The following is a 15,650-nucleotide window of genomic DNA, read 5'->3' on the forward strand; positions in this document are numbered from 1 at the left end:
AGAGAGAGAGAGAGAGAGAGAGCTCTTCTCGCTATCCCCGCCCTTTTTATCGGGGATGGTAGTGATGTTCATCTTTTCATCTCGAGGATCTCCTAATTCTCTCCCCTATCCCATTACTCTCTCCTCCCACCTCCCCTATATAATAGATGCTACAAACATAACCACCGCCTCCATTGATTTTGCCATTAAGGTGGTGCAGTTTATCTCCTACCATTACCTGCCAAACTTTTTGGGAGATTTACCAAGCCTCAGGATTATATCGCACATGAATTGAGGGCTAAGGTGTGAACTTGAACGCGTACGCACAATACGTTCATTGTTTTACGCGAGAACAGAACCCCTTCCATGTTTTATTGACATAGAAAACCACATGTTGGCTCTTTTAGTGTTTTAATCTGACTGGTAATTCGAGTGTTAAAAAGGTTTTTAAAGACACTGCAATAGCTTTTATCACATTTAAACAAAATTGCAACCAGAATTATCTTATTTTTGGGTAAACAGTGTAATATGAAAGCGATTAACTCTAAATATCGATAAATATTTAGAAACAACAAGATGAAAATATTATATTGTAAGTCGTATAACCTTAAAACATTTCTTATCTATGTAAATCCAGTTGAGAATGTTATAAAAATTTAAATTTCCATTTCATTTGCATCATAATATATACCTGCTTGTTTTATTATTTTTTTTTTTAATCCAGGCCACAAGTTACATAAGGAGTAATATAGTTAGTCATGCCTTGAAAATAGTATAGTCTTGCATTAGAATTAATCTCTCTCTCTCTCTCTCTTCTCTCTCTCTCTCTCTCTCTCTCTCTCCATTTTCCCCCTCCCTTCCTGCACACCACCTATTTGTTTTTTCACCAGTAACAAGGGGAAAGTGCAGTAAATCTCGCCTGAATGTTTGTTGCGGTCACGCGGTGAAAGGGAGATTCGAAGGCGCAGAGAGTGTATGGGTATGGAAAGTCTCCGTTACATAAACTTTTTTCATTCTTAATTGAGATGGAATCGTAAAGAAAGGAAGAAGAAGAATTGCTTCGTGTTCTTGTGTATATCGGGAGTCTTTTGTTTTAGGGGAAACTTGATTGAGCTGTCCCGTTTCCGGGCCAGGAGATTTTGCGCTAGTGGATGAGAGAGAAAGAGAGAGGAGAGAGAGAGAGAGAGAGTGAAATATCTGATGAATAGTTTCACCCCAGTGAAGTAACGATTACCTCTGCGAGGCCTTTCCTTTTTGGTAAACAATTTTGACGGAACAGTGAGCAATCACGACTAGTTTTTCTCATACCTCTTACCTTAGCTGAGACCAGCGCCATACGTCTAACATCTAAGTGCCTAATTGATCGTTCGGGTTAATAAAGGCAAACTGAATTTCCTTCTTGTGAGAGAGAGAGAGAGAGAGAGACTACCAATGTTATTTTAGTGACTAATCATTTATGTGGCGTCATCGTGATGCTGTTTCATGTAGGTGTGCCGGTCATGAGAGATGGAAGCTCTCCATATATCGTTATGATTAATTTGAGTTGGATTTGATTCTTCATTTGATAAGTGAAAATTTATGGTGGATGGAGTGGAGTAATGGCTATTTTATGTAGATGTTTAGCTCCAGGACGTGTGTGAGTGAATTGGATAAAAATGGATGGTTTTTGAGTGTCGTTATGATATCAAGGCTGTTACTAGATAAGTCGGATACTTGAACTTTCTGTGGGCAAGTTTTATATTCTCTCATTTCCAAGAATTTTTGGTACGGGCGATTTACACAAGATATGAAATCAACGCACGATGATATATATATAATATATATATATATATATATATATATATATATATATATATATATATATATATATGAAATTGAAAACCTGCCATCTTGAACCTGAGAATATGACAAGATTGGTGGTTTTAAGGTGACAGTGTGTTGCTTGATTGTTGTTTTCTGTTGTTGCATATGATTGCTTGCTTAGAGGAAGGGCCTGCTTTCGCGGAAAGTAGCGTTTGCGAGTGACGGTCACCAAGGCGCCGTGAAATTGGCGGCGCCTCCATCGCCAACTGCCACCCACCTGCTTGGGGTCGTTCGCAAGAACGGAAGAGGATGACCGAAAAGACAAGATGGTGGTGGTGGTAGTACCAATCACGAATGTTGGAGTGATGGAGAGTGCGCGCTTCCGCTTAAACAGGTTTAGGGAAATGATCGTATTCTCTCTCTCTCTCTCTCTCTCTCTCTCTCTCTCTCTCTCTCTCTCTCAATGTATGATGTATGTATGTATTAATCGTTCCTTATTATAGGGAGAACAATGACAAAAACACGAAAATACAGTTTATCGCGGATGCATGTAGACGTGGATTTGGATCAGGTAGTAATTTAAAGTTAACTTTTCAAGTGCTCATCCTACATATATATAATATATATATATAATAATAATATAATTATATATATATATTATAAATATCTTATATATTATATCTGTATATATGTATATATATATATATTATATAATCATATGTATCTATATATATATGTGTGTGTGGTGTTTGTGTGTGTGTCGTCTATTCTCTCTCTCTCTCTCTCTCTAGGGCTCTCTCTCTCTCTCTCTCTCTCTCTCCACTCTCTCTCTCTCTCTCATATATGTATATATATAAAATTTTCTCTTTAAAATTTCCTACGTTTTTAATTTTTTTCGGTCAGCCCCATAGTTTTATTTTAAATTTTTTTTTGAAAATTTGTTTTTCATTGCCCCTAGTTTTTTTTTATTTTTTTGATGTTTGCTTGGTTAGTATGATGATGAATGCAAACCCCCATATAAGGGGGTGGTGGGGGGGGGGGGGGGGGGGATTAATAGAGGCAGAGAGTTAGAGAGTGGTGTGTTTGTGGCTCAGCCTCGGGTGGTCTTTGTATTGTCCGGAATGAAAAAGTCTTTTGAGAAGTGAGGCACTCAGCTGGGAGAGTCTTTGAATGTCTTGTTTTTCATTTTCCTCCTGGTCGAGTTCCGTCTCGTGCAGGAAGGAAAAGGAAGCTAGAGCTCTCGACCCCCAGTGGTTGACGAAGAGAAGGAGAGGACGACAGGGAAGGAGAGGAATGGGAAAGGAAGAAGTTCTTTCGTTTCAGGACCGAAGGATATGAAGAAGGAGCTTTTGCTGGCTTCAACTTGTGCCCCGTCTCGTGAATTCGTCCTTTTGGTACGAATTCTAACAGTTCGTCTATTCTATTGATGTTGCTGTTGATATCTACTTCACTATTAGGCCTCGGTTACTTTTATTGTAAGTGGCAGTGATTCTCTCTCTCTCTCTCTCTCTCTCTCTCTCTCTCTCTCTCTCAGTTAATGATTTATGAAGTGTTCATGTTTTTAGAAAGTGATACTGATGCCTAATAAATCTTGTCATGCCCTTATCCAGCCAGTGTTTCTTTCCATGCTTGATTTCGTCAGAATCGGCACAGGATGCTTGCTGACGTGAAGTCAAGCTGACGAGGTTGTTAGTTACCTCGGTGTTAGCGTTTTTTCTTCACCGTTAACTAAGGGGGAGGTGGTGACTGAAATAAGATTTGATCTCGACGGCCGCACGGTCTCGAAATTTAATTTATTTTTATGTAGAGCGAAGAAAATATTTAATTTTTAATATAGCCGTTTTAGGCAAGGGCAAGTGCTGTCTTTCTTTTTTAGGTAGATTAAAGGGTTCGCAATGAGATCCGCAATAGTTAATTAAGATCTGGAAAAACGTCGAGTATACCCAACAGAGAAAAAATCTTACTTTAAATGGAAGTAAGAATAGTTGAAAGAAATGTGGGTACCTTCTTTTAAGAGGCAGATTGATTGGAGACTATTTGATTATGAAGCAATCCTTCATAGCTCCTCTTGTCATGACAACAAAACGCCAAAGAGGAAATTCTCTCTCTCTCTCTCTCTCTCTCTCTCTCTCCTCTCTCTCTCTCTCTCTCTGATTGCTTGCCCTTGTTTTTCCTCGCCTTTAGAAACCTTACGATATTTCCAATGACATTTATTTGTCTTCCTTTTGAATAACACTCAATTGATAGCGGATGTTTACAGTTATTCTAGCATGTAATTTTTTGGGGACGAATTTCGAAGCTTCCTCGCACGTCACAGTGATTGACAGACTTGACCAGTTTTGTGGCTTGTTATTATGCAGCGACGGAATTTTATGAAAACAGGTTGACGTGACTGTGCATGTCCTCTGTTCTCTGTGTCTTTTTGTCTCCCAGATATCCAGGATAGTTTGAGGTATCTCCAGAGGTTGGTCGTTAATTTTTGTCACATCTCATTGGAGTTTGAGTGTATTGCAAAAGCCAATCGCGATTAACTTTTCCTTCTGACTATTGTAGTTTGAAAGCAGAATTGATAGCTTTGAACTTTCCATAACTTGGTTAAATGTATATGTGATGATTTTACTCCGAGACGATTTGTTGCTGGAAGAGACAAGTAATGTCAGTGAAGGAGGAGTCAGTGGAAAGAGAGTGGGCACAGTGTGTGGGTGTGTGTAGTCTGGCTAGGCTGCTTTATAAGGTAAAAGGGTCGTTGGTATATAGATCATTTGTCAACCTGCCACGCCCTAGGGAAAATCTGAAGCTGAAGGGGATTCCCAAAAGAGAATCTCTTCCTTTAACAGAAAACGGGGACAAGGTTTTGGAAGAAAAGGGAAAAGGGAAGGATATTGCAGGTGTAGGCACTCGTGTCGAAGGGGGGGCGGGGGGTTGGAGGCTTCGAACCGTCTTCCATTAAGTGCAGAGTGGATGGATGTCTGTTGGCAAATGGATGGCTCCCAGGTGGAGGGAGGGAAAGAACAACAGATCTGGCGAGGAAGGAGTGGCTGCAGGTGGACATAACAAAAAATTATTGCGTTAGCTGAGGAAAGTACTCTCAGGATGACGTGGGAGGAGTGATAATTGGGCAGTTGTTCTTGGTGACGCCGCTGGCTCTAAACGAATAGAGATTTTTTTAACGCTTTTCGTCAAATTTATGAAGCCGTAGCATCTGCCTTTTTTTATTGGCCACAAGGTCTATTGCATCCTATTAAGTACTGCATTTGAGAGTAGGCAACCGCCTTATGAAGTGATCCATTAAATTCTCCCGTTTTGTTTCCCGTCATACTCGAATAGACCTGAATTTTTCACGTTTCATTGTCCAACGGGGTCCTGGATTTTTGCTTTAAAAGGTTAAGTATCTTATCTAATACATACATACAGAGGGCTATAATAAGAGACTAGTATAAATGAAAAGCAGGATGATAGAGAATAGTTTGAATATAAGTTCTTTTATGCTGAGGGTATCCTTTGGACTCCCGTTCCTGTCCTTCACATGCCTGGGATTTATTTTTGTCATCCCTTAAATCTTTAGAGGGACGGAGAAGAGGGGGAAGAAAAATACACCGTCTGCCCAAGACACCTGGTCTTGCGTGTCATGCTCCTGTGATCCAGGTTGATTTTTGGCGTATTTGTATTGTATTAAGGACGACCCAGTCGGAGGGCCTGCGTCGGGTGGCTCGGGTCAGGTTCTAGGGATCAGCGCTTGAGCCTCTGGGCAGGTTTCTCGGGATTTTCTGTTATGGGATTCCTTTTTTTTTTTTTTTTTTTTTCGTTCCGTGCGCCGTGGCTTTGAATAAAATTTTTATTTATCTATTTTGTGAGAAATGCGAATTTACTTGTGAGCGATTTTAACCAAAGAATCATTCATCTTTGTTGTGGTGTTTAAAATTGTTACATACCCATGTAAGTATTTTGTTTTTATAAATAACACTTTCTATTTTACTTATTTTAGGTCTCATCAAGGCTCGATTTATTGGCCAATTTATCGATACTGAATTTCCTAACTTTTGGCGTTATTCGTTCCCTTCGTTTTTTTTCTGAAGGTTTTATTGCACAATTAACGACTGATTCCCTTCCTTTATTGCAGTTTTATTTTCGTTGAATTGTTCTTTACTAATTCTAGAACAGGAGGCGATTGGTGTCTTGCCATTTCAGTCTTTCATTTTATTTTTAATTCCATCTCCCGCCACGATACTGTTATCTAGTGTTCGTTATTGCACGAGTCATTTTTGGACGAAAAAAGAACTGTTGTCTCTCAGTTTCACTGGCGCTGATGTTCGGGGCAAACACGTTCCTTGACCCCCTGAAAGAAAGAAACTTGATTTCTGATGGAGGGGAGGAGGAGGAGGAGGAGGAGGAGGTGGTGTGGTGGTGGTTGAAGCGGTTTGACATGCATGAGTAGCTTTACGCCTATTCCTCCCTCCCCTCTCCGCCTATCCTCAACCCACCCACCCCCCCTCTCCTAGCTTTGCAAGCTTGACAGGGTTAAAGAAATAATTTTCAAGCTGTAGTGAGCAAAATAAACGAAGTTGAGGATCTAGGATCTAAGGTTGGTTCTTTTCTAAGATATTTTCTTTTATCATTATATGTGTAAGGTTTTGTCATTAAAGATTTATTCTTTATATGATGATACTAAGATTTATGATATTATTTTAGTTACTTCCTCAAACACCAAGCACCTTATTATTGTTATCATTATACTAGTAGCAGTGATTGTGATGGTAGTTGTAGCCGTAAAAATCTTCATCAGCTTAGAAAAAACTAATCTGGAGATCCGGTAGACTCCGAATTTCCGAGACAGGTTGGGCAGGTGCTCGGTCAAGTAGGACTGTGGTAGAAGGCGTTTGTTGGTAACCGTGAACGATCATAATTAATTTCTCTCTCTCTCTCTCTCTCTCTCTCTCTCTCCTCTCTCATCTCAATCTCTCTCTTCCTTCTCATCCTCTCCTCTCTCTCTCTCTCTCTCTCTCTGTATATATATCCTAGAATTTTACAATCCAATTATTGTGAATTTTATGTAAATAATTTATATTGTAATGTAGCAGAATAACCATTTTATAATGGAATAAAGGTTTATGACTTTGACTTTGACATTGACTCTCATCCTTTACCTTGGTACAGCGAAATGCTCATGCTTCACTCATCACACTTACGGCTTCCAACTCATGGAACTGTCTCGCCCGCTGCATTACAACCGTTACTGATCAACCTGTACATGAGTTGGACAAGTACCCGAATACCCGCTGGATGAGCAGAAATGCCATGATGCCTCCGGTCATTTTCAATAACCCCAATACACTCTCTCGCTCATTCTCCTTTGAATATCAGCGAAGTTATCATTTTACTCCAAGTTTACTTTCATTATCAGAACTGCCCAGGAGTTGCAGTAATTTTTCCTAGAGAGAGAGAGAGAGAGAGAGAGAGAGAGAGAGAGAGAGAGAGAGAGAGTGAGTGAGTTTCGTGTGCTTCTTTCCTGAGCGTTCCTCGTTTATTATTCTGCATCTGTCGTCCAGTCCCGAGGCGGTACCAAATATGGGGAATGGCGGCAGGTTAATTATCCTTTAGTTGTTGCTCAAATCCGCCAGGTGTGGATATGTACGTGCGTCTGTCCGTCACGACGTCCATGTGCGTATTCTTGCGTTCGTCTCTGTCACACTTTGAACCCTTATCTCTCCCAAACTCCGTAGATTATGATGACTGATAATGGCTGGCCGGTCAAGTCTCGGAACTGGTTTTCTCTCCCTCGATTACGATCTGCCGAGTTGGAAAGAAACTTTGTCGGGAGAAAAAGCGACGCTTCATGAGAGGACGCCAGCACGAGATTGGTGGGGTTGTGGGTGGGAGGGGTTGGGTAGTTCCTCTCATCATGAAGGGGTTATGGGATGGGAAGCCCAGGTTATTTGCTTGTGGGGATTTGAGAGAAAGTGCGAAAACAGAAGGGGGTGGGGAGAGGGGGGGTTTGTCCACTACTCGTGGAGATGAGACATAGGCTCCTGCTGAGAGACTGGTTATTGTAGGTTGTTAGTTAAATCATCGCCATCTTGAATTGAGAATTCGAGATGGTGTTAGTTAAATTCGAGATTGAGAATGGAAGGGAAAGTACATTATGACAGAGTTGGGGCAACTTCACAAACTAAAATGAAAAACCTTATTAAGTTGTGGAAATACACAATTTGTAAAATTCTTGGAGATTTATCGAAAAAAATACTCAGTTTGTAGTATCGTAATGCCTCGTCAGATAAAGGGGATATATACTTTGTTCCTTAAAGAACAAGTCCATGATTGATTTTATTTCCATCCTCACTTTTTCCCCTTTTGTTTAAAAAATGGGAGCGAGCAAGCAAGATGGAAGAAAGAAAAAAGTGCGTTAATTTGCATCATCGTAGTGGGTTTCATGGGTTTAGAGCATCGTTGTTGCCCGTTGAAGTAGGGGCGGATGGCTATGGCGCGTCATCTTCCTCGAGGGTTATGGCGCTTTTTGGCGATAAGAGGCGTTGACAATTCTCGCCGGAATGTGCCAGGCTTGGCGATATTACTTGACCCATGAGATAAGGGACCGACAGATCGTGCCGTGTGGTGTTGTAACTTGGCAAATTACGGCCGCTCTGGGATGTGCAGTACAACGTGGATGTTCTTAAACTGGTTGTTACTGTTGTAGGACCTCTTATCCTTCATTTCCAAAATTGGGAGGTGACGATGGTGATCTTATTCCCTTTACTTTGGTGAAACGTACTTATATTTATTTTTTATTTTGTAGTCGCCTACATGTTTTGTGTTGATGCTGTTCGGAAATGATAAAAGAAGAAAAGATCTAAAAGCCGTGCTTTATTTTCACTATGTTTTGAAATAGTTCCTCTCATTTATTGAAATAGTTCCTCTCATTTATTGAAATAGTTCCTCTCATTTAAACAACATTGAAATGTTTATATCACTGTGGATTTTGAAATATTGTTTTACAATTTGTTTCACTTTATTTATGGGTCGTGTAACTCATCCGCAGTTCGATCTTTATTGGAGTTGAATCGTTGGTTGTGAAAGTAAACCATGAGTAATGTTGGGGTCGTCAGTGGAGGTCCTTTATAGATAACCGATCGGGCTGTCGGATTGGTGCTAAGGTAGAGACCGTGAATATAGTTTATTAACGACTTGGGGATGCACGAGTCTGTTTTTCTTGCGAAGTTATTGAACCTCCTGCGGAAAGGTCCCGGTCATCGAGGACAGGCGAAGGTTTTCCTTGGAGGAAACGCCGGAGTTTGTTTATTGACATAACTGATAAATCCCTGGCGGAGTGGCAGGCGATTTATTGCGAAAGCACTTGACTTGGGCAATCGACCGTGCCTGATGGAGGGCTACAGGAAATAGCTCAAGATTGAAGAGAAAATGAGTGATGCCATTTACTTCATCTGAAATGGAGGTGGGAAGGGGATTGAAATTGAGTGGAGGGGAGTTCAGGCTGTAGATAAAATTGGATCACCCTTAAGATTGATGAGGTTGCTATAGATAAAGGGTCCGATTATTATCGATAAGTGGCTTGCTAGTGCGTTCGCTGAATCACGAGTAGTACACGTAAATGCCCGTGCTTTATTGTCATCAGGGTAATGAAGAGGCCCGAGAGGTGTGGTGGATACGTTCCAAGGCATTACATTTTTGCAGAGTTTTTAACTCGGTTTTATTTTGATGATTTTTAGCAATAAAAGGTAAATGTTACAATGGATATTAGTGAAGATCATTCAAGTGAAACTTCAACAGAGACGTTCGACCAGTGTCGTGGTCTGTTTCTCGTTATTTTCTGTTTAAATAAAGACCAAAACACAAGAGCTTATGACTTGACACATCGCTCGATCAACGTTAGGGTGTTTGTGTTGAAGTTGGGCGGCGAGGGAAGGTCGGTAATAGGGTAAGCTTATCTATTGTAATTGTATGCCTCTTGCAAACCAAATCGATTTATATGGGCATTTCTGGTTATAATGGTAAAAAAAAAAAAAAAAAAAAAAAACATGCTTATAATATACACCCAAGCCATGATTTTAGCCATTGTTACTTATATCAATTTTTATCCTTTCAGGTATGTCAGGGTTCCCAGGAGATGTTCATAAAGGTAAAGATTATTTTTTGTATACCCGTTTCTTTAGAACGTCTTGATGTATCATCATTGCTTAATTTTTCGTAATTGCAGTAAGTATCACCATGTTCATATCGTTACAATGCTGGTTTTATTAGATTGGCGTCTGCTAAAGCTAAGTTCCTTATTTCATACATATATTGACAGTTTCCGGTATCAAGCAAACACTTCTGACCCTTTGAACTAGCAGGTTAATTCCAAAAACAGTATCAGCGCCTATATATCTTTAATGAATTAATATATATATATTATCATATATATATATATATTATATATATAAATATCATATATATATATATATATATTATTATAATATATTCCGTGTACGTGCGGACGGCCCTATGAAGATTATTACCATAAGTTTATTTATAGTTATGTGGCCGTCTTTGATATTTTTGGATAAAATCAACTTGCTGATAATATGATTGTAACGTCAGTTTATACGAGATAGTGTTGTATATAAAAATATTGTATGTTTTCGACTTTCAAATTTGTTTTCTTGTATTAGGGCGTTTCAAACACTACATTGCTGAGTGGTGTTTAATCGGAGAGTACATTAATACCATTGATGATATTAATCCAGTTGTTGAAGGCATTCGCTGCAGCCTGATACTACAGGAATGTCTGTTTCTCATGGTTACGCGACCACCTTGTCGTGATTGTTTGTCGGGTAATGGATTGGTCGTTCTTCGTGGAGGACGTGGCATAACCTTCCCACAGTTAATTCGTCTGTCTGAAGGTCGCCAGGGTTGCCGTGGCAGATGCCTCACGTGTTATAACAGAGACTCATTTGCTTACATTTGGTGGTGTTCAAATGGCGAGTATTTTTGTTTGAACGTGAGAGTCTCTTGTTTCTTAAGGATGGTGTTCTTTATGTTTCTTAAGGATGATGTTCTTTATGTTTCTTAAGGATGATGTTTCTTTATGATGAAGGATGATGTTCTTTATGTTTCTTAAGGATGATGTTCTTTATGTTTCTTAAGGATGATGTTCTTTATGTTTCTTAAGGATGATGTTCTTTATGTTTCTTAAGGATGATGTTCTTTAGGGCCATGACGGATTTTTCAGCACTACAGTTTATGTCCTCTCAGGAAAATTGAGCTTGCAACCAGAATTCTATTTTGAATATTTTCTTGTACATGGCTAAGAGTTTGAGAGCGGTGTTTAGTATGTATGTATGTATGTATTTGCGCATATTATATATATATATATATATATATATATATATATATATATATATATATATATTATTATATATATGTGTGTATGTGTGTACGTATGTATATGTAAATAAATTACTTTTTCTTCGGTGGTTTATATGAAGGATTAGGCATGGGGGTATTTAGACAAGGGTGAAGGTTGTGCCCTGTAGGGTAATGGAGCAGAACAGAAAGTAGGAGAGACACATGTGAGTAGTTATAAAGACGACGAAGCGGTTGGCTTGGGCCATCTGTGCCCATCTTCGTTTCGAGTGTCACGATGCCACAGTGACCTTTGACCTGAGTCTGGCGGCTGCTGCTGTTCAGCGCTTGTTTTGAATGAAGGTTAAACATGAGCGGAATATGGTAATGAGGCAAGTGTGTGTGTGCCCATTTATATGTCTTGGTTTTTATATAAATTTTGAGCACTTGATTTTTAAGGTAAATTTTTTTTCAGTATTGTATTGTTAATCGTTATGGATTTTTGAAATACAAACCACGACTCACGGCCAAGATTTGATTCTCTCTCTCTCTCTCTCTCTCTCTCTCTCTCTCTCTCTCTCTCTCTCTCGGTTTAGTGGAGGTGTAGCCCGAACTATATGACGAAGTATGAACGGGTGCGTTCCTTTAAATGCAGACTCCCTTCACTGAAGGAATTATATCTTTTTTTTAAATCTACTTTTGTGTCACTTACACAAATACACGCAGAGAGAGAGAGAGAGAGAGAGAGAGAGAGAGAGAGAGAGAGAGAGAGAGAGATATTGTGTGTGTGTGTACAGTAAGCCGAGGAATTAGGCCTATTTGGGGAACCCAGCGACTTTGCCACAAGAGAAAGAGGACTTTAATCTCTATGGAAGGAAAGTGGATTTGAAGCACACCGTAATTGACGTAGATTTTCCCCAGAGCTTGATTTATGAAGACTTTTAAGTGGATTAACCACGCTATAAATGGGATTTTTTTTTCTTAAATGCCCTGCACTGGATGGTCATCGGCGAGATTTATTACTTCTGTAATAATCTGAACATTATGGTCGCAGGGGCGATTCCAGGCATAATGATGTAGTCGGATTTATGGCCCAGAATTTTTTTTAATACGTTTGATTAACGACACCAAATAGAGACTAATCCTGGATCCTTAAATTTTAGCCAAATATTTTGTTGGTCATAAATCGCGCATTAAATTAAGCTCACCATTGAGTTGAATTGTGTAATTCTTTTGAGTTGGTAATTTAAATTTTTTTTATTTTCAAAATACTGAAATTATTGTTGTTTTTATTTTAGAACATTGAAATTTATGTAAAAAGATAAGCTGTGATTTCTCCTAACATTTTTTTACTACTGTTAGTTCGTGCTTGTTCTGAATATCGGTTATTTTCCTCCCATCAAGCGCCTCAGTGGCGTGGTTGGTTTGGTGTTTGCTTCTCACCTCGGTGGTCGCGGGTTCGATTCTCGGCCATTCCATTGAGGAGTGAGAGATGTGTATTTCTGGTGATAGAAGTTAACACTCTCGACGTGGTTCGGAAGTCAAGTAACGCGTTGGTCCCGTTGCTGAATAACCACTGGTTCCATGCAACGTAAAAACACCATAAAACAAACAAACAAAATCCCATCGGTGGGTGTCTTGTAAACGCCTTTACATAGAGCCCTAGGGAGAGGATGGTGGTCATTTTCTTCGCTGGAATCGTCTTCTCAAGACCCAAGCACGCTGGCATCTGCTCATAAAAGAGAGAAATGCTAATTTGAATCTTGAAGGCAGGGTTAATTGATCGCCGTCATCGTTTAAGAGCCTGTGGTTGGGACTACCCTTGAAACCCTAGCAAGGGTTTCCAGTGGTTAGTTATCTTTTCATTATTATGTTCAGAAGCTTTGGTCTCATTTCAGGCCGTTTCATTCTGTATTCTGTTCATTATTTTCACCCAGTACCAGTTCCACACCTTTTCGGGGAAATACAATGAGATAAGTGAATAATGTTTGAACGTGGAATTGAATCTTTTAGCTGATACTTATTTCGTTATAGATTTATGGAAGCCATGATGACTTCCAATCTGAGGCTGTGCTTTTTAAACTTATTAATAAGGGAGACAAAAGAATTTTCTTATCCTTTTATTGTGATAAATATTTAGGACGGTTAAAAATATCTCTCTCTCTCTCTCTCTCTCTTCTCTCTCTCTCTCTCTCTCTCTCTCTCTCTCTCTCCTACATAACTGATATTACATAAAAATGAATTTTGAAAAGGTTAGAGTATTCCAAAGTTTTATGTCACAGAACATGAAAGACGTCAAGGATTTCAAAGCGGTAGAAATTTCAATGTCAAATTAGTAATTGGCATATTTGTTAAGGGAGGAGAGAGAGAGAGAGTTACTGATCGTTAGAAAAGCTGCCTGAAGAAGAAGCAGGGAAAAACTAAAGGAGACTTTCGGTCGTAATGTATTGACAGGCCTTTTGTCGGCCTCTGAAAGAAGGCCGAAGGGTAGGGTAGGGGGTAGAGGGGGGTGAGGGGTTGGAGGAGGCGGTTCGCGATGGACGATAGGGCGGCGGCGGGAGATGCCTGGAGGATGAGGAGGCCGCTGCTCCTGTGTTGGTTATCAAGATCCTATTGTCCGCCATCTTAAAAATAACGCCATCAACAAAGACTCCAGAATACGAAAAGGAGAGATAAGATTCGGGGGCCCTCGGATTCAGTGACGTCACGAGCGTTTTCAAAAAAGAAAAGGATCCCCAACTAAAAAACGCAAACCACTCATTTCCCTCCTCAAATAAAACGCTTCGGGATGGGAATGCGTTGGTGGGAGCCGGCGGCTGGCTTGCTTTTAAAAAGCACAAGGAGCTTTGGTAATGAGGCTGTGATACGATTCTGATCAAGATAGCAAGGCGTTTAGACGTTTTCTGAAGGTAGAGGAGTCTCTCTCTCTCTCTCTCTCTCTCTCTCTCTCTCTCTCTCTCTCTCTCTCTCACATTCTAAATAATCCTCGTGTAATCATAACTCGATTTTCACATTTGATTAGATTATTATTCCGCAGAGAGATCGGACGGGAAAGTGCTCAGTTTTTGTTATTTTATATGTTTTTGGCTCGGTTTAACTTTTAATTTTGCGTGTGTGAAAAGGTATCAGTGTCCTGGTGATAGATAACACCGTTCAGTTTTGTGTGTGATATGCGCCGTTATAAATTATAAGGAAAGTTCATTTCACTTGCCCCAAAATTGTGAAGTCAGTTTGCTTGCCACAGTATGGGAACGAAAGAATCTGGTTTGGCACATTCAAGTTTTTTTATTTATTTATTTTAAGAAATATCGAGACCGCTACCTTTTGGACCATTTTTAATTATAAATCACTAGCACGTAACACACTGCGAACTTCCACTTCCTCAGAATGGTATTTGGACGAACCTACTTTACCCTGTTACCTCATTTCGTGATGTTATGGTAATGAGAATCTATTTGCCATTAACCTGTATAGCAATAATAGACACGTCAGAAAGGACATTTTTGCTGTAATCACTATGTACGGTTTCATATTATTGTTATTCTTGTCATATGAAGGAATCGGTCGGTAAGCTAAGGGTCCGTGAGAAGTTCAATTATGAAAAAAAAAAAAAAAAACTGGGGAGCGGGGTAGCGCTGTCAGTGCACCTCGTGCGGGGTGCACTGTAGGCACTGATTGAAGTTCTTTGCGGGGTGGCCAACGCCCCCTAGCTGCAACCCCTTTCGTTCATTTTACTGTACCTTCTTTCAAACCTTTTACTGCTAATTTCCCTTTCAGCGCTGAATGACCTCATAGGTCCCAATGCTTGGAGTTTGGCATGTATTCTATATTCAGATCATCAATAAGGATAACAATGAATTCTGGAGACTTTGTGAGGGTTTATCTCGTCTTGGTTAATATCCTGTGGGAAGCGATTGCTGCTTCCATTATATCTCCCAGGTAGCGGCTTCTAATATCCGATGCACATTAATACAGATAGACGCGCGAAAAGGAATCGGAGGGAGCAGGGCTGGTCCAGACATAATCCTATTAAGGCGATGATCATTCCGTGCTAAAAGCTGGGCTGATGTGGCTGGCTAGGTCATCTCCCGTTACTGGAAATTCGCTGGCTTTCTCTCTCTCATAAGCAAGTGGGTGTTTGAATAAAAGCATGCGCACATGCTTCGAATGAAAATATAGTAAATGTTGCACACATGATTTCAGTAAAAACATAAGCACATGCTTCTTTTTACGCGCATGCTTTAAATAAAAGCGTACACACGTGCGCTGATTAGAAGTATACACACGCGCTCTGAGCAAAACCATATGTACATGCTTAGAATGAAAGTATACACACATGCTTTATTTTGGCTATGTGCGTGTCTGCACACAAATGTTTAAACAGATATTAAAATTTCGTCTGCGTGTGTTTTCGCGCGAGACCTTGTGAGAGAGTTTCAGAAATTTGGTTTTTCTTTTCATTCTTGCTTTTAAGGAATTGGCGATTTGTTTTCCATCCCCGATCATTTGAACGAAATTTCTTACCGGGGAAA

General features: G+C 39.9%; 1 protein-coding gene across 9 annotated transcripts in view; it reads left to right on the forward strand.

The window, feature by feature from the left end:
• The window catches only part of LOC135215651 (semaphorin-1A-like), a 413,230-nt gene that overhangs the window by 242,308 nt on the left and 155,272 nt on the right, over window positions 1-15,650 (forward strand). Inside the window, exon 1 of one of the 9 annotated variants that reach the window (XM_064250577.1) lies at window positions 9,868-9,913. The exons of the other annotated variants lie outside the window; for them this stretch is intronic. Within the exon in view, the coding sequence (XP_064106647.1) occupies window positions 9,883-9,913 (31 nt within the window). The 5' untranslated portion in view covers window positions 9,868-9,882. Of the gene's footprint in view, window positions 1-9,867; window positions 9,914-15,650 lie in introns of those variants that run through there. 9 annotated transcript variants of the gene reach the window in all.

This window comes from Macrobrachium nipponense, chromosome 5 (genome assembly GCF_015104395.2).
Source record: "Macrobrachium nipponense isolate FS-2020 chromosome 5, ASM1510439v2, whole genome shotgun sequence".
Taxonomy (NCBI): domain Eukaryota; kingdom Metazoa; phylum Arthropoda; class Malacostraca; order Decapoda; family Palaemonidae; genus Macrobrachium; species Macrobrachium nipponense.